At 44.2% G+C, this 19,423-nt stretch overlaps 1 protein-coding gene across 2 annotated transcripts; it reads right to left on the bottom strand.

Moving 5' to 3' along the window:
* Window positions 1-1,188: 1,188 nt before the first annotated feature.
* Window positions 1,189-13,818, bottom strand: RDH11 (retinol dehydrogenase 11). 2 transcript variants are annotated; one of them, XM_043472360.1, is made up of 7 exons: window positions 13,646-13,818; window positions 11,461-11,579; window positions 9,802-9,957; window positions 8,296-8,400; window positions 6,566-6,775; window positions 4,791-4,986; window positions 1,189-3,037 (listed from the first exon to the last, which is right to left on the bottom strand). In XM_043472360.1, exons 1-7 carry the CDS (start codon window positions 13,711-13,713, stop codon window positions 2,935-2,937), a joined length of 957 nt encoding a protein of 318 aa, XP_043328295.1. In that variant the 5' UTR covers window positions 13,714-13,818; the 3' UTR covers window positions 1,189-2,934. The 2 variants fall into 2 exon arrangements, with proteins under 2 accessions (XP_043328295.1, XP_043328297.1); XM_043472362.1 differs by lacking the exon at window positions 13,646-13,818 and adding an exon at window positions 12,533-12,955.
* Between the last annotated feature and the right edge of the window lie 5,605 nt (window positions 13,819-19,423).

Below are 19,423 nucleotides of genomic sequence, written 5' to 3' on the forward strand. Positions count from 1 at the left end.
CCTCTTCACTTTCTGCCATAAGGGTGGTGTCATCTACATATCTGAGGTTATTGATATTTCTCCCAGCAATCTTAATTCAGCTTGTGCTTCTTCCAGCCCAGCGTTTCTCATGATGTGCTCTGCATAGAAGTTAAATAAGCAGGGTGACAATATACAGCCTTGACATACTCCTTTTCCTATTTGGAACCATTCTGTTGTTCCATGTCCAGTTCTAACTGTTGCTTCCTGACCTGCATATAGTTTTCTCAAGAGGCAGGTCAGGTGGTCTGGGTATTCCCATCTCTTTCAGAGTTTTCCATGGTTTAGTGGGGAAAATTCCTATTTCCATTGATTACATGGTTTGCCTATGGAGTTCATTCTGAAATGTTTCCTCGGCAGCCCAATACTGAAGACTGCCCACACATTAAGATTCATGTGACTGTTCAGGGGGAAATGATTTGGTGATGTATATCTCTTGGGCCCTTATTTTTATTAGACTGAGTTCACTGACCTTTGATTCAACAAACATTTGTTGAGCTCTTTGTGTAGCCAAGTCTGCGGTTGTCAGTAGCAGTGTACTGTGATAAGTCCCATGAAAGTGAAAAGTGTCAGTTGCTCAGTCGTATCCAGCTCTTTGTGATTCCATGGACTGCAGCCTGCCAGGCTCTTCTGTCCATGGGATTTCCCAGGCAAGGATATTGGAGTGGGTAGCCATTCCCTTCTCCAGGGGAATATTCTTGACCCAGGGATGGAACCCAAGTCTTCTGCATTGCAGGCAGATTCTTTATCACTGAGACACCAGCATTCATTGAGCATTCAGAGATAGCGAAGTCTGGGATTGTTAGTAGCAGTGTACTGTGATAGGCCCCATAGCATTGTTAGAGAAGGGGCAGGCACAAAAAGGAAAGATAATAGCCTGGGCTGGAAAAAGTGGTCTTTGAACAGTGTCACAAAAGATTAGTAGAAATGGGTGAATGAACAATCAAATTATCAACAATGCAAGTTAATAGCATTTGAATTGAGACTGCACTGTGGCAAACTCTGGGACAAATTATCCTCATGAATGAGGACTGATTGCATAACCACAGTAATGAAAAGTGTTTTCTTCTTTTGACCGTAATTAAACTGTCATTTAATTGCTTTCTTCTGTTGACTCAAATTAAATTTGCTTCATTATTATAGGCTTTATTCTGGTAAATAAAAACATGGTTAATCATTAGATTTTTTATTTGTCATTGACAGTTCAATATAAATTAAGTAAAATATTAATTCAGTTCTGTACTATTATCAAAAGTTTTCCAATTTTTCCATAAAATGACCATATCTATAGTTTAATGGTCAAAACAAGTTCAACAAAAGATTATTTACAAATATGAGAAGACCATGGTCCTATAACTCTTTTCCCCACCAAAGTGATCATGTAATTATTAGTCCAAGAAAATCACAAACTCTACTAAAAGAATGTACTCCAAACAAGTGATGGAACATGTTTGTGTTCCAATTTCTCAGACTTCCATTACTTTGGATAAACATTCTTCACGTAAACCATACAACAGGCATTTTAATATTGTCACGGTAACGTAAGGAAATGCCCTGAATGAGTTTTAAAATGACCATAATTACCAATACCAGTCCTTAAGATAATTTTGCTGAATAAAGAATTGGAGGGGGTGGGGGACTGTTTTTGCTTTTTCTGCCACATAGGTTGATGGGTGCTTGTTAAAACAGTGCCTTATCATGCTTGAACACAGGGTAGTCACCCTCAATTCTTCTATTGCTGGATTTTACCATCTTTAGCTGTGCATTAAAAAAAAAAAAAAACAACTCCCTTTTCTAGCCCCTTCATTGCCTTTGCGTGCATTATCTTCCAGGATTCTTCTCTTTTTTGGACTTCTTCCCTGCTACCCATGTGCTTCTTGGTGGGTAGTTATCAGCATAGACAGAGTTCATTTCCTATTTGTATCAAAGACTGAATGACACAGTTCTGCTCTGTCTCTGATTATTTATCTGCACTAGGGTCCAGTTTAATACTGTTCCTTTCTGACTATTTTGAATACTCCCAACTGCTTAAAAACACAAGAACACACACAAAGATATACTCAGGGACAATCATTAAATAGCCTTCCTCTTCTGGTTTTCTAAGAGAAATTAAGGCACAAAGAGGAAGCCTCCATGAATTAGGGTCAGTAAGTGAAGCCAAGTGGCCTATCTTTTCAAACTGCCTTTTCCACCACCTTCTTGCTGATTTGAAAAACAGCAGAAAAATGAATGGCAGTTTAAATTTGATGTTTATTTCTGCCTTTCCACAAATCTCTGTGGAAATCCAGTAAACTCCACCTTCTTAGAAAAGGAAGTTCTTCTGTGGTCTAGGCATGGGAAAGTGTTTTAGCAGCAGTGGCTTTAGGTTGTCAGAGATAAAGCCATGCCACAATCCAGATTCAGTGAAGAGCTGAGAGAATTCAGGTGTTGGTGCCATGGTGGTTTTCTTAAGAGAAGAAGGACAAACCCTGCTCTTGAGCCAAGCCACTGGGACTCCTGTTAGCTGAGGCTAAATCATGCCTCCCCTTGAAGGTTGTTTGGTTCAGAAGAACTACATTGTGGACAAAGAGGATAGAAACTAATCCAAAGTGCCATCAATCAACCCCTGCGCAGCTTAGGTTCCCCTGGGTAAGAGGCTTCAGAAGGGAAAGATGAGTTTGGAGGTCAACTGAGGGTCTACTTAGCCTATATTATCTCTAATAACGGGCAGGAATAGGAGCAAAGTAACCGGGACAAATGCAAGGTGTTTGGATGAATCCGGCAGTGTACACTGGGCTTTCATCAGGCATCAAGCAGGCAAGGTTGGAAGGTCTGCTTTGTGCTCCAGGTTTTGGCCATCCTGAAGGAGAATCATTTTGGCAGGGAGTGCTGAGGAGTCTGCTTCAGGCTTCTCTTGGGTCCAGCTGCCATCATCAGTCAGTCCACAGGGATGCCCAGCAGGTCACAGCTGACATCCCACAGCCGCCTTGCTACCGTCTCATTACGAGCCTGTGCAGAGACCCATGCCACATGGCAGTCACTGGAAGGGAAAGAGAAAGGCTGAGAACACGGGGTTAACAATGCAGTCTGCCCTCCGCCTGGCATAAGGAACACGACAGAAAAATAACCCAGGGACGACACGGGCTCTGGGTATTTCACAGGACCAGTGTTTGTCCTATCTCTTCATTCTCCAGGCTTTAGCCCAGAGAAAAATGGGGTCAGAACCATTTTGGAGCTCACTAGACTGCCTGGGATCAGAATGTTTGTTTGATATATAATACATATCATTTAGTCTTTATATCCCCCTTGTGTGTGTGTGTATATATAAATATTTATTTATAATATCAGTGCCTGGCTGATACCTGTGTATGTCCATCTTGTTCAAATATGTCTCAAAGGTCAACTCTGTAAGATGTTGTATGGTGTCATGTGGCTGAGATACTACATTGCTCATAGATGCCTGGAGTGATTAAAAAAGTGCTTCTTCTTTCTGCAGTGTACCTACAGTTATAACTGTTTTTAAACTCAAAGAACAAGTAAAGTCAGCTTCATAACCAACAAAAGAAGGAAAAGATGACAGGAGAAAAGAAATGGTAACAAGGGGACTTCCCTGGTGGTTCAGTGGTTAAGACACTGCCTTCCAACGAGGTACAGATTGACCCCTGGTTGGAGAGTTAAGATCCCACATGCCTCATTGCCAAAAAAACCAAAACAAAAACAGAAGCGATATTGTAACAAATTCAAAATGACTGTTAAAATGGTCCACATTAAAAAAAATATCGTAAAAAAAGAAATGGTAATAAGGTCCCATCTGTTTCATATACCTTCTATTCACTGTTGTAATTCCAATTATTTTAAGTCCCCATTAAATACAGGACAGATATCCAAACTCTTTACTGCCCAGAAAAGTGTCTCAAGAATAATTCTTTTACTCATTTTTGTATTCTCTGCATCTAGTACACAGCAGGGATTCAGTGAAGGGTTATTTTTTAATGACTGAGTAAAGGGAATTATGATCTTTGAAGTCATGTGAGAAACGATTTCTAAGACTACCATTTTGGGGGATCTGCTGGTGGCTCCACGGTGAAAGATCTGGTCTGCCAACACAGGAGACACAGGTTCAGTCCCTGCTCTGGGAAGAGTCCACATGCTGCGGGGCAACTAACACCATGCATCACAACTACTGAGCCTGTGCTCTAGAGCCCAGGAACCTCGACTATTGAGCCCACTTGCTGAAACTACTGAAGCCCGCTTGCCCCTGAGCCTGCAGACCCCGCAGCAAGGGAAGCCACTGCAAAGAGAAGCCCACGCATCGCAACTGGAGAGTAGCCCCAGCTCGCTGAAACTAGAGAAAAGCCCTTGAAGCACAGCCTAAAATAAATAAAATTACTAAAAAAAACAAAAACAAAAACACAACACTATACTATTTCAGGGCTTTCCTAGTGGTCCAGTGGTTAAGAATCTGCCTGCCAATGGAGGTGACGTGAGTTCTATCCCTGGTCCAGGAAAATCCCACTTGTTCCAGAGCAACTAAGCCCATGCTTCACAACTACTAAAGACCTCACGCCTGGAGCCTGGGCTCCACAACAATGAGAAGCCCAGGCTTCGCAGCGAAGAGTAGCCCTTATTTGCCACAACTAGAGAAAGCCTGTACATAGCAATGAAGACCCAGTGCAGCAGCCCCCCTGAAATAAATAAATAATTTTTTTTTAAAGGTTATAGTGTGTCAGACAAATCCAAATAATTCCCTATAGGCAATAAAATTCCATCCTCAAAAACAGACACATTCGTACCTGAAGTGGTTTCCACTGAGAACTTCTAGACCCTCCGTTAAGGCACAGTATAGGCTGGTCTGGGCTCCCTGCTGAGGGGTCTTGATGAGGAAGGAGAAAATCCACCAGATCCATCTCATGAGGGCGGAGTGTCGAACCAGCTCAGAGCTGACTGTGCCAGGATGCACAGAGTACACCGTGACGCCAGAGCCTGATGCTAGGAAGCCGTGTAGAAAGAGGAAAACAGGACTTGACGCTGCCGAATGGCCAAAGAGGGCAGGAGACATGAACGAACATTTGCCCGCTGTGGACTCTGTTCTCCTGATGCTGTGACAAGCACTCCTCGCGGTAATGTACACGTTCACTTCACAGATTACGATTCAGGCTCAGCATGGCTATTAACTGTTAGGAAGCAGCAGAGCCAGGACCCGCTCAGAAGCACTTGACCTTGTTGATCACTGCCTTTCTAAAGCTGCCTTTTCACTGATGGTGGTAAATCTCCAGTACTATATGGAAAGATCTCTAAAGTACTGTGTTAGGATTTCAGTTCCTTATGTATGGTATATACACAGTTAAATGCACAAGAAAACAATTGGAGAGGTGCACGTCAAGTTTTTGACAGTGGTTTCTTAGGGCGGGCAGGGGGGAAGCAGAAGAGGGACAGAGAATAAGTGAAGGGGGTTTTTCATTTCTAACTCTGTATACTTCCATATTATTGGAACTTTTCACAGTGAGAATTATTCACGCATTAGTAGATTCATTTTACATGGGACAGCTGGATAAAAACTTGCTAATTATTTCTCTTTCCTATTGGATGTGAACCACTCCATCCCCAGCCCCTAATCCAGTGTGTAGAATAACATGGGCCCTGAATACGTGGCTATTGAATGGCTGAATAAATGACTCTTCCATCATGCCCAGGTTTCTTTCTTTGCATCATGGCTTATTTCCCATCCAATCCTCATCCATCAGGTTTCCTTGTGTATCCTCTGCTCTTGTCTGATCCTCACAGCTGGACTCATCTCTCCACTTCTGTGCCTCCCTAGCACCCTGACCAACTTTTGGTTGATTTTCACCACCCAGTTCCCCTGATCCATCTACAGCTGATAAAGGATATCATGCCCAAGACATAGACTTTCCTCCCCATCTCACAGCTGTTCATGTGTTTTGACACTCCTGTTCCAGTGCTGGAGTGCCTGTGTCTGATTCCTTCTGCCTGATCTGCCTGTCTCAAGTCTAAGCACTTCTAATTGTCCACGTTGGATTTCCTTACTCTTTATTGGAAATCCAGAGTAGCCTATGCTAAGGACCTCTGTTTGTGTCTGGAGACTCCCTTCCTCAAGCATACATTTCCCTTCTATTTGACCCTTTGCTGTTAGGGAGATCCCCTCACCCTCTATAGTCCCAGGACCTGTTTTATCCTAGTGTTTGTAGCCAGTGCCGTTTTGGTCCCTCCATTCTAAGTCAAAAACCTTCCTTGACTTGCTCATGAGGCTTGAATTAATCATAACAATAACCCATGAAGCAATCCCACTTTACATGTGAGGAATTAAGTCTTGCAAAGTTAAGCAACTTGTTGCAGGTTATGCAGCTAGTAAATGCCAAAGCCAAGCTTTCAGAACTCCCCCGTCACCTCCAACATTCATTTGTGGGCTGTTTAGTAAAACTATACCCAAGCAGAGCCATGAAAGCAGATGCTGTCCACCAGATCAGCTCCAGAATACAGCTCTGATTCCTGAGACTTTTAGCTACTTCCCATTGACTCCTGTCTCCATACTCACTTCTTTTAAGCTTACCTTTTAGCCTCCGGGCCAGTTCCTGGGTGAAGAGAATGTTGGCTAATTTGCTGTGACAGTAGGCCAGACCTGACTGATAGAACTTCTCGCCCTGCAGGTTATGGAAGTGGATCCTTCCCAGGTGATGTGCTAAGGAAGACACATTCACCACTCTTGATGGTGCTGATTCCTTCAGCTTTTCTAGCAACAGATGGGTCAGGAGGAAGTGACCTATGAGAAAAAGAATCAACAGATTTCAGGGCCAATGTGGGGGGGAGAGGGAGTAGAGGTGAGCCAGGCTCTGCTATGGGAGACAGAGAATCCAATAATAAAGCTTTTTGCTTCATTAATTCATTATCAACTACAGAACAAGTTCAATGAGAGTTTAGGGACATAGGAGCGCCAAAGACATTAGACATCCTTCTATGATGGAGGTCTAGATTATGTGAATATGAATTCTCCAGGCCAGAATACTGGAGTGGGTAGCAGTTCCCTTTTCCAGGGGATCTTCCCAACCCAGGGATCAAACCCAGGTCTCCTGCATCGCAGGCAGAGTCTTTATCAGCTGAGCTACCAGCTACATATTCATGACTCATGAATATGTAGTCATATCTTATTCCAAATTTGAATAACATCACTGTTGCAGGGAGGAAGCCAATTCTGACCCCATGATGGAACTGTTTCTTTGACTTGCTTTTTGCTGCTTTTGTTATTGAAATCATACAGAATGGTTTGCCTCAAAGAATCCTGCCCTTCTGTCTGGCTGTTAAACTAAAAGTGCCTTTGTTCAGAACCCTGTCCACCTGTGGATGGCAGGAAGGGAGAAATTAACACATGCCATGCCTGAGGCTTGCCATTCCAGCAGGTGTTTGCAAGATTAACGGTCTTTTTACTTTGCTTCCTTACCTATCCCCATCTCTGATCTATAATAGAACCTGGCATCCAGACCCTGATAAGATGGTTACTTTGAGGTGCTAGCCTGCCATCTTCTCAGTCTGCCTGCTCCCTGATTAAAGTCTCTTCCTTGCCTCAACACCTCGCCTCTCGGATTCATTGGCCTGTCGTGTAGTGAGCAGAGTAAGCCTGGACTAGGTAACAACTGTTTAAGAGCCGATGGCCTCCATTTGATGCCTGCCACAAAGGTGGCTACAAAGAAAGCAACATAGCACCCACTCTAATTAGGTTAAGTTAAACTGAATGTGAAGCACAGATTAAAAAACGGGGGGAACCTCAAGGGAGCCTGAGCTTTCTGGCAGGACCACACTAGTTATTAAATTAATATATTTATGGTCTGTTACGGAAAAGACTCTTGAGAGTCCCTTGGACTGCAAGGAGATCCAACCAGTCCATCCTAAAGGAGACCAGCTCTGGGTGTTCACTGGAAGGACTGATGCTGAAGCTGAAACTCCAATACTTTGGCCACCTCATGCGAAGAGTTGACTCAATGGAAAAGACCCTGATGCTGGGAGGGATTGGGGGCAGGAGGAGAAGGGGACGACAGAGGATGAGATGGCTGGATGGCATCACCAACTCGATGGACATGAGTTTGAGTAAACTCTGGGAGTTGGTGATGGACAGGGAGGCCTGGCGTGCTGTGATTCATGGGGTCGCAGAGTCAGACACGACTGAGCGACTGAACTGAACTGATGGCCTAGAGGTCCGCTCACACAAAGAAGGCGCCATATGACCCTAAGTTTTCCAATGAGAATTTAAGTTTCCCTTTAGCTTCGTGATGAGACAAGATTTCTTACCTAAGTGGTTGACTCCTATATGCATCTCAAAGCCATCTGCTGTTTTGGAGTAGGGACACATCATCACTCCTGCGTTGTTGATCAAAATGTGGAGATGCTTTTCCTCTGTAGGGAAGAGGAGAAGGAGAGTGCACGTGGCCAGCCACGCCTGTTACATCTTCGAAATCTGCCCCACACCCATGCTTTGAAAAGGGGGATGCATGGCTTCAATCTTTCCTCTATTTTCCCTTCATATTTATTTTGTATTGTTTTTCATTTTAAGATGCTAGTTGAATCCTACATATTCTTACTACAAGGAAAAATTCCACATGACATGACCAAATGGCCTTTCCAATCTTTCCAATTTAGGACCTACTGACTCACTGCTTTTGGGAAGTGTTCTATCTTTCCCAATAGAAAGACTTCCCCAGCTGAATGAGAAATTCCAAAACAAGAGAAAAACAGGATGTTTGGTATGCCTCCCTGCCACTCGGTTTCAGGCCCCCAAAGAAACACTGGTTTCACCTCTGTTTCAATTGCCAACTCTCTTACGATTTCTTTTTTCATATCATTTGTAATTTTTGTCTAAAAGCATGTATCAGTGGAAGTTGTTTTCCCTGGGAGGCCTAGATCCCTGGGTTATGAGGGAAAAAGTCTACAGAGTGCTCTTGGACTTGCTTTTGATGTGACACTACAGGATTATATGTTAATTTCTCGGCTTCAGTTTCTTGCATAGTTAGTGATGTGAATGAAATTCCCCCCGCCCCCATAAATGTCAGCCTGAAGTTCTAATTTCTTGCAGATGACCTTTAATTCATCCACCTCCTAGAGAGATGATAGGCTTCTTTGTCATATCCTTGAGCAGCTGGCCTGGGTTTTTTTTTTTTAAGCCCCTGTACCATGGACCAGATGACTTTTTGTGGATCCCAGCCTGACGTGGAGCCTCAAGTACAGCAACCCAGCCCTCAACATCCTGAGGCCTCATCTCTTAGCTCTATATGGATATTTGGACTCCAGACCATATGGAGTTCTAGTACACATGTGAGATTTTTGGCTTTAGTTCTTATGAACTACTATGACATTTTTGGGTGAATTTATTTATTTATTTTTGGCTCTGCTGGGTCTTCACTGTTGCGTGTAGGCTGTCTCTAGTTGTAGCGAGAGGGGGCTACTCTCTGGTTGTGGAGTATGAGCTCTAGGTAGGTATGGCTCACAGGCTTAGTTGCCCCGAGGCATGCAGGATCCTCCTGGACCAGGGATCGAACCTGTGTCCCCTGCAATGGCAGGTTGATTCCTAATCACTGGACCACTGTGGAAGTCTGCTATGACTTTTCAAAGTCACTTTTTTTTCTGCCTCTTGAGGATTTCCCTTTGTTACTAAGGAGTCCCGTTATGAATCCAAAAGTTTTTGATTGTATCTTGTCTAGCATTTCTAGATGTCAGAGAGGGAGAGGAATCTTTTCCTTTTAGCTAAGTCTTCCATGTTGACTGCAAGACCCACAGCATAGTCCCTAGTTGGACACTTACCTTCTAAGAAGCGCTTAGCAAAGGCTCGAATAGATTTAGTATCAGCCAAGTCCAGTTTCCGAACCAACACTTGTTGGTTCCCTGTCATCATCTGGATTTCTCTGGCCACCAACTCCGCCTTTTGCACGTCCCGGCAAGCTAAATACACACGGGCTCCTGTCAACCAACATATAAGAGAGATAAACTGTTGGCTCTGTTTTTGAGTGAGCATCAAAGACTTAATTCTAATGTTAAATATTATTTTCTACTGTTTGTTTCTAAAAAGGGACTACCCCTACTTCACAAAGAGGTATCTGATGAATAAATCAGGAAAGAAAAATAAATCAACACTTTTCATTATGTCCATTGTATGTAGAACATGTACAACATTCAGACCAGCAGATCAGTGGGGCCCTTCAAATGTTCTTGTATTCCAAGCCTGGGAGGAAATAATGAAAATGGTCATCATGGCAAGGGATAAAATAGCAGTAGCAAGCAGGAGACCTAAATAGAAGTTTCTCCAAAGAAGACAGAGGGCCAACAGGCACATGAAAAGATGTTTAATGTTGTTAACTATTAGAGATGCCAATCAAAACTACAATGAGATATCACCTCATACCAGTCAGGATGGCCATTATTAAAAGTCTACAAATAACAAAAGCTGGAGAGGGTGTGGAGAAAGGGGAACCCTTCTATGCTGTTGGTGGGAATATAAGTTGGTACAGCTACTATAGAAAATAGTCCTCAGAAAACTAAAAAATAGAATTATCATATGAACCAGAAATCTACTTCTAAGCATATAGTTTGACAAAACTATAATCCCAAAAGATACATGCACCTTTATTTCATAGCAGCACTATTCACAAAAGCCAAGACAAGAAAAAACCCAAATGTCCACTGACAGATGAATGGATAAAAAAGATATGGTACATATATACAATGGAATTCGACTCAGCCAAAAAAAGAATGAAATAATGCCATTTGCAGCAACATGGAAGGAACTAGAGATTATCACACTAAGTGAAGTTAAGCCAGGAAGGGAAAGACAAATACGATATGCTATCACTTACATGTAGAATCTAAAATATGACACAAACGAAGCTATCTGCAAAACAGAAACAGCCTCACAGACACAGAGAACAGACTTGTAGTTGCCAAGGCAGAGAAGGGAGGAGGTTGCATGGATTGGGAGTTAGGGGTTGGCAGATGAAAACTATTACATATAGAATGGATAAACAACAAGGTCCTACTGTTGAGCACAAGGAACTATATTCAATATCCTGAGATAAACCATAACAGAAAAGAACATAAAAAAGAATGCATGTATGACTGAATCACCTTGCTGTACACAAAGTGATTAACACAAATAAACACAACATTGTAAAATCAACTATAAGGGTGTTAGTCATTCAGTTGTGTCTGACTCTTTGAGACCTCATGGACTGTAGATTGCCAGGCTCCTCTGTCCATGGAATTCTCCAGGCATGAATACTGGAGTGGGTAGCCATCCCCTTCTCCAGGGGATCTTCCTGACCCAGGGATTGAACCTGGGTCTCCTGCATTGCAGGCAGATTCTTTACCACCTGAGCCACCAGGGAAGCCCCAAATCAACTATACTTCAATTAAAAAAAACAACAAATGAACTAGTAGCAGGAGGGAACTGAAAGCAGATAGACTTGCCTCTTCGAGCCAGCTCTTTGGCGGTCTCCTTCCCGATGCCTGTGTTGGCTCCAGTGACCACAGCCACTTTTCCAGGAAGCTGGACGGTTGATGTACAAACCCCGCTGGACAGCATCTTCCTGCAGACAGAGGAGTTATCAGTTCTTCATTTTCTTTGCCTTAGCCAGAGGTTCCTGCAATAACCCCATATCTACACATCCCAAGGCTGATGGCTGTTTTCATTCCTTCTGCTGTCCTTTTACAGACTGAAGGAAGACTGGAGGAAAGAAAACAAAAGTTTTCTGCTCTTATGATTTTCTTGCTCAAATTTTTTCTGCTCTTGCTTAAGGACAGAAATGATTATATTGTAAGGGCAACTTTAACTTTAGCTCCTTGCAGTACAAGAACTGGATGAATATTTGAGCTCCTGGTGGAGCTCTTCCTCGGGTTGAGGAAATCACAAGACTCAGCCTAGAAAAAGAAAGAACTGGTCCACTGATGTTAATCGGTCCATAACTGGCACTTTATGGCCTTTATGGTTGAATAAAACAGCTTACCCAACAAAAAAAGTTAAAAATTATGAAAGCTTGTCAACCTGGGACAAAATGAAACGAGTCACCGCCCCCCCCCAGCCCCCTACACATGAACACAGTTAAAAATAAGGCAAAACATGAGGTAAGTAAGTACAGAGTGAAACTTGACATTCCAGTCCTGGTTTATCCTGGTTTAATCAGTACAAGTCCTTCTTCCTAAGCAATACACCACCCTACTTCTCCAAAGGACTGAATGCCTAAACAGGTTTTAAGTCTTAGAGTGTCCTTTACCCTGCAAAGCCTGGGGACTCAATTTAAAAGAATCAGCTGACTGGGATATGCATTTTTTAATTTAAATGTTTCATTGAAAATTGGAAAGCACACACTGCTAGCCACTCAAGTTCCTGCTTAGAAGAAACAGGCCAATAAGGAAGCAAGGTGCCCAGCAGCGGGTATCTTTCTCCTCAGACAATCGTCCCCTCTCAGTTCTCCCCCGTCCATTCCGCTTCTCCTCCAGGAGCACCCACGAGGACCTCAACCCAGCTGTTCCTTCTCCTTACCCAGCAGGAAAAAACGAGACAACCAGCTACAAAAGTCCAGCTCTGGTCCAGCCCCCATGACCTAGCTTGGTAAGTTGGGAATATGACCCTTGGAGTATAACTTTGATTAGAAAAATCTCTTTGAAGTATGAGCAGTATTTTCAGCTCAGTTCAGTCGCTCAGTCGTATCCGACTGTTTGCGACCCCATGGACTGCAGCACGCCAGGTTCAACGTTTCACTGAGGTTCTGTGTGGATCAGAGGATGTTGTGGCGAAAAAGAAAGAAAAAGCAGCGTATTCATCCGAGTTTCGCACTCGTGTGAGCTTCTAGAGGTGGGAGCGCGGAGAGTTCAGAACAACAAAATTGGAGAAGCGGCTCGAACGAGGAGAGGAACGAGGAAGGAAGGGGTGAATGTGTAAGAAACGGCGGAGGGTGATCTAGCGCGCCTTCCAGTCCCAGTCGGACCTTGACTGCATCTCCCGCCCGCCCCACCCAATCCCCACCGAGGGAAGGAGTGTTCTTTGCAGGCACAGGTCCACCGTCACTACTGGTGACTTACTCAGAACCAATCAGCAGGCTGCCTGTCCGGCAACTCGCTGCTGATTCTCTGGGGCACGAAGCCAGCCATTGGCTGATACAGCCCCTGGTGAAGAGACCACGACCCTCAACCTCTCCTCCTCACCCCCAAACCCCAGGGCAAGGCTCGGGACCGCCCTCCCCCACGCCGCCCCACCCCATACTTCTGCTGCTAAGGCAGGTTAGAAGACAAGAGTGATGAAACCCTTTCATTTCTCTCCTTTACTGCATCTGCCCAGAGGAAAAGTCAGTCCAACAGCGACAAGAGAGCAAGCAGTGGGGGTGCAGATGTCACGACTGGCATCGAGGGAACAAAGCGGGGTGCTCTGGACTGCAGCCTCTTCCCACGACCTGGGGGTCTCTTGATCTCGCCCTCCTCTCCCCGGGCAGCTGGACCTCCTCCGACCCACCGAACATCCCCTACCTGGAGCCCCGCAGGGAGTCTTCCTATCCTCCTTTTGAAGCTCATAGCTTCGATGAGGATGTCTGTCTCCCCCGGCCCCGCGCCCCGCGCCCCTCAGATTTCTCTAAGAGGAAGGCAGTACATTTGCACAGACCTGATTTGGGGTGCAGCGATGTACAAGAGAAAGGGGAGAAGAAGGAGCAGGAGCAGGACCCAAAGCATCTCGCCGGGAGGCAGGTGCGGCTGCCGGAGCAGCAGCGAGACGCCGCAGCTGTGCTTGCCGACTGCGGCCTCGCCTCCAAGACACGCCTTGGTAAACTACGACAACCCGGGGAGCAGAGCCTTCTGGGAAATGTAGTCCGAAGCTTGGCATGTGCGCTCCTATTTCCCAGACTCCGAGAGAAGCTGAATCTTGCCCCAGATAGCAAAGACTCCCCAACCGGCTAGGATCTAGGACATTTGGGATCACCCAACCAGCTCTCCCATGGCCCCTTGGGCCACCGTGAAATCTCCCCAGTCCTCTCTGCCCTGGTGCCCAAGTCCAGACCCTGTTCACGTTTCCCTAGTTATGGTTAGTCGGTTACCGCATGTTTCTTCTAGAGATCAAATATTGGCGCCAGGAAAATGTTCCAACGCTGATTACACGGAAGAGGAGCGGTTGGAGTCTGACAGTTGGGGGCGGGGGTCGGGGGGCGAAGAGGGGAGAGATTCTTTAGGGATTCCTTCATCCAAAGGAGCAGAAGCAATCTGTCCCTGGAGACGTTACAGGAGAATCACTTCGTGTCTTTTGAATTATTTTATTCAATAAAATAAAAACATATCATGAAATAGAAAATATAATTTTCCTGGTGTTTGAGTGTTAACTGAAGATAGAATATAGTTTTCTTGAAGACTTGGGTTAGCTATTTTAACTCCCAGGGTGGCAGTGGATTTCTCAGATTAGCACAGTTGGTTTTGCCTACTCGGGAAAGTATTTAATCCTGTCTTGAATAAAGCCATGGAAATTCTCTGGGAACAAGCAGGTTCCCTGATTAGTCATTCCTTTTAGCTCTGCCATCTGAGGACTTTCTTGTTTCCAGAGAATGAATGTTTTCAGGTGGGGAATGTTTTAAGTCATCATCTGTTTGTGATTCCTGCCTGCACTCAGTAATGTATTCTGGTTCTTCTGGACAATTCATTTCCATTTGATTGAAAGACACATGTTCCGGGCTCAGTTTAAACCAGTGTATTTTACAGCACTTGGCAAGGAAAGTATTTCCTTCACACAATACAAATTTGATTATCTAATAGTCATCATATTTTGTCACACGCTAATTATTGGGTTATCTAATATTTGAATCAGCTTCCCTGGTGAGTCAATGGTAAAGAACCCGCCTGCCAATTCAGGAGAAGCAGGTTCGATCCCTGGGTCAGGAAGACCTCCTGGAGAAGGAAATGGTAACCCACTCCAGTATTCTTGCCTGAAGAATTCCATGGACAGAGGAGTCTGATGGGCTATAGTCCATGGTTGCAAAAGAACTGGACACAACTTAAAGACTAAACAACAGAAACAATATTTGCCCCATGTTTTGTTCCTATACATTCACTCATTTATTTGACAAATGTTTATGGTATTCCTGGGCTTGCCTGGTGGCTCAGACGATAAAGAATCCACCTGCAATGCAAGAGACCCTGGTTCGATCCCTGAGTTGGAAAGATCCCTTTGAAAAATAAATGGCAACCCACTCCAGTATTCTTGCCTGGAGAATTCCATGGACAGAGGAGCATGGCAGGCTATGGCCCATGGGGTCGCAAAGAGTTGGACATGGCTGAGCAACTAGCACTTTCACTTAATGGTATTCCTGCAATGTATTAGGCACTGTGCTGAGGTCCAGGAAGGACCCAGGGAGAAATTACCTCTGCAACAAGTGATTACTATGAAAAAATTGTGGTGAGGTTTACAAGGGGAAATAGAGAGTTTTGGGAGGTTGTAGCAGGAGACCCCTTTTGATCTGGAAATCAGGAAGACTTTGAGGAAACAACTCAACCTCTTTGAGTTGAAGCCTGAAGAAGGTCAGAAGTTAGTGGGTAAGCAATATATAGGCAAGAATTCTCTAAGCAGAGGACTTGAGTGAGCACACAAAGGTAAAACAGGGGCCACTAGAACAATGGAAAACGTTGATCTATTTAGGCCACAGAGGCTAGAGGCAGTGCCAGAAATGGCAATAAGACCCAGTGCTTATATAGTGTTTATTATGTGCCATGTGTGCTAAGTTGCTTCAGCAGTGTCTGACTCTTTGCGACCCCATAGACTGTAGTCTACTGGTCTTCTCTGTCCATGGAATTCTCCAGGCAAGAATACTGAGGTGCATTGCCATTTTCTTCTCCAGGGGATCTTCCCGACTTGGGGATCCAACCTGGATCTCCTGCATTGCAGGTGGATTCTTTACCGTCTGAGCCACCAGGGAAGGGCTCTGTATCTACTAACTACATTACCTCTCATAACAACTCTCTGAGGTAGGTATTAATACTACAATATTCCCTCTTTTATAGACATGGAAACTGAAACAACAGCAAGGTTAAATATGTTAGCCCAGGCCATAATGGCAGAGCTGAGATTCAAACTTAAGCAGGTTGTATCCAGGGTCTGTGCCCTTAGCTATTGTGCCATTGTGCCAAAAGATGAGGCTAGAGAGCTTCTTATACATATGCACATTTGTGCATCCACACAAAATTTGCGTACAGTTTCATTCATAGAACCTAGATTAAAAACCAAGGTTTCTTTAGTTAATTCCACAGACCTGATGACTGAAGACAGGTAAGCAGATAAGTCATTTGGAAAGGAAGTTAGGGAAAGTATAGAGGAGGGCCTTGAGGCGCTCTCACATTATAGGATAGCTAGAGGAAGCTAAGCCTGGAAATGGTCTGTGAAAGGGAGACAGAGAGGTTGGAGACATGTTAGATTGAGTCTGAGCAGATTAGGAAAGTTACACGGTAAATTTGAACAGGGAAAGTTTGCTATGAAGAACTATTAAACATAATGGGGGCCTGGAATAATGAACTGACTTGTATACAGGTGGTTAAACTTCTTTTGTAGAGAAAAATATTTTAGACTTTGGGGGCCATCTCTTTTGTAGTTACTCAACTCTCCTATTGTGGCATGAAAAGAGTTGTAGGCAATATGTAAATGATTGAGCATGACTGTGTTCCAATAAGACTTTATTCACGCAAACAAGCAGTGGGCTGTATTTAGCCTGTGGGACAGTTTGCCAACCCATGGGCTAGTAAGGAATAAAGTGAAGTCGCTCAGTCGTATACAACTCTTTGTGACCCCATGGACTGTAGCCCACCAGGTTCCTCCATCCATGGGATTTTCCAGGCAAGAGTACTGGAGTAAGGAGTAAAGAGAGCTCTAAAGAAGATTAAAAGAACAGCTAAAAAATATGACCAATATTTAAAATTGTAATAGCAGGTTGTCATTGTTGTTCAGTCACTCAATCATGTTTCCTACTCTTTGTGACCCCATGGATTACAGCATGCCAGGCTTCCCTGTCCTTCACCATCTCTCAGAGCTTGCACAAACTCATGTCCCTTGAGTTGGTGATGCCAGCTAACCATCTCTTCCTCTGTCATCCCCTTCTCCTCCTGCCTTCAATCTTCCCCAGCATCAGGGTCTTTTCCAGTGAGTCAGCTCTTCACATCAGGTGGCCAAAGTAATGGAGCTTCAGCTTCAGCATCAGTCCTTCCAGTTAATATTCAGGACTGATTTCCTTTAGAACTGACTGATTTCATCTCCTTGCAGTCGAACGGCCTCTTGAGTCTTCTCTAACACCACAGCTCAGAAGCATTAATTCTTTGATGTTCAGCCTTCTTTGTGGTCCAACTCTCACATCCACACATGACTACTGGAAAACCATAGCTTTCACTAGATGGGCCTTTGTTGGCAAAGTAATATCTCTGCTTTTTAATACTCTGTCTGGGTTTGTCATAGCTTTTCTCCCAAGGAGCAAGCATTTTTTAATTTAATGGCTGCAGTCACCACCTGCAGTGATTTTTGAGCCCAAGAAAATAAAGTCTGTCACTGTTTCCATTGTTTCCCCATCTATTTGTCATGAAGTGATGGGACTAGATGCCATGTTCTTTGTTTATTGAATGTTCAGTTTTAAGCCAGCTTTTTTACTCTCCTCTTTAGTCAAGAGGCTCTTTAGTTCCTTTTAGCTTTCTGCCATAGGGTGGTGTCATCTGTGTATCTGAGGTTATTGATACTTCTCCCAGCAATCTTGATTCTGGCTTGTGCTTTAATAGCAGATATAATATAAATAATACAACACAATACAACATATAATAGCTTCTACCTGGGGCAGAGATGGAACTCCCAAGGAAAAGACCCCTTCCACTTCCAGACTGAAGCCCAGACCTTGTTAGAGCATATTGCACAATGAATGGCAAAGAAGTCACTTTCTGCTGCATTAGTGGAATTTGATGGAAATCCACTGTGCTGAGGAAAGCTGTCCCACAGAGAGATGTCTCCCTGGAGGCACTCTGCTACAAAATCACCTAACGGGAGGGTTGCTGGGGGAGGCTGTGAGCAACTGAATGATGATGGATCCAGGCACTGGAGAAGCTGTGTGGATCACAGTAGTCTGGCATGGCAGGAGCCAAGCATGCTACAGAAGTCTACAGAGCTAGGGCACCAAACCCCTTTCCTTTTTCAGTGTCTCTCCAGTGCCATCTATTGACAAAGCTTAACATCCTGCAACATGCCAAAGAAGAGGATATTAAAGAGTCTATTTTCACTCTCACAGAGTAGGCAAAAAAGATGAATTGGATCTGAGAGGCAATAAATTGATAACTGGCACCAGAAGGAGGGGTTTCCCTGGTGGCTCAGTGGTAAAGAATCCATATGTCAACGCAGGAGCCACAGGAGACGTGGGTTTGATCCCTGGGTCAGGAAGATCCTCTGGAGGAGGAAATGTCAACCCACTCCAGTATTCTTGCAGGGATAATCCCATGGTAGAGGAGTCTGGCAGGCTACAGTCCATGGAGTCACAAGAGTCAGACACAACTGAGCACACACGCATATACCAGAGGGAATCCAGTGGATGTAATGTAATAGAATGCATTATAAAGACATTTAAAGAAATGGGTACAATACCAAAAGCATAATCCATAGACTAACGAATTGATAAGTTAGACTTTATCTAAATTGTTGACTTCTTTTCTTTGATAAATAAAGGCTGGGAGAAAATATTTACATATCACATGTCTGATAAAGGACTTGTAGTCAGAATATATATTTTAAAAACTCCCCAAACTCAAGATTAAGAAAGCAACCCAGTTTTTTAAACAGTCAAGTGATTTGAACACTCCAACAAAAAGATATATAGATGTAAATGAGTACATTTTTTAAATGCTCAAATAATTAGTCCTTGAAAGTGAAAGTGAAGTCGCTCAGTCGTATCCGACTCTTTGCGTCCTGGTAGACTGTAGCCCACCAGGCTCCTCCGTCCATGGGATACTCCAGGCAAGAATACTGGAGTGGGTTGCCATTTCCTCCTCCAGGGGGTCTTCCAGACCCAGGGATCAAACCCAGGTCTCCTGCATTGCAGGGAGATGCTTTAACCTCTGAGCCACCAGGGAAGCCCAGTCCTTAGTCCTTAGAGAAATACAAATTAGTATTTAGAGAAATACAAATTAAAACCACAATAAAATGCCACTAAGTGAAGTCGCTCAGTCGTTGCCGACGCTTTGCGACCACTTGGACTGTAGCCTACCAGGCTCCTCCATCCATGGGATTCTCCAGGCAAGAATACTGAAGTGGGTTGCCATTTCCTTCTCCAGGGGACCTTCCCGACCCAGGGATCGAACCCAGGTCTCCCACATTGTGGGCAGATGCTTTACCCTCTGAGCCACCAGGGAATGCCACTATATACCTACAGTAATGGCTAAAATA

Source organism: Cervus canadensis, chromosome 6 (genome assembly GCF_019320065.1).
Source record: "Cervus canadensis isolate Bull #8, Minnesota chromosome 6, ASM1932006v1, whole genome shotgun sequence".
Taxonomy (NCBI): Eukaryota; Metazoa; Chordata; class Mammalia; order Artiodactyla; family Cervidae; genus Cervus; species Cervus canadensis.

Coding starts and splice junctions, on each gene's coding strand:
- RDH11 (XM_043472360.1), bottom strand. CDS start 13,713: ATGCTTTGGGTCCTGCTCCTGCTCCTTCTTCTCCCCTTTCTCTTGTAC. Junction 8,401..9,801: donor TGCTAAGCGCTTCTTAGAAG/GTAAGTGTCCAA, acceptor TCTTCCCTACAG/AGGAAAAGCATCTCCACATT. Junction 3,038..4,790: donor CTCAGTGGAAACCACTTCAG/GTACGAATGTGT, acceptor TTTCCCTTCCAG/TGACTGCCATGTGGCATGGG.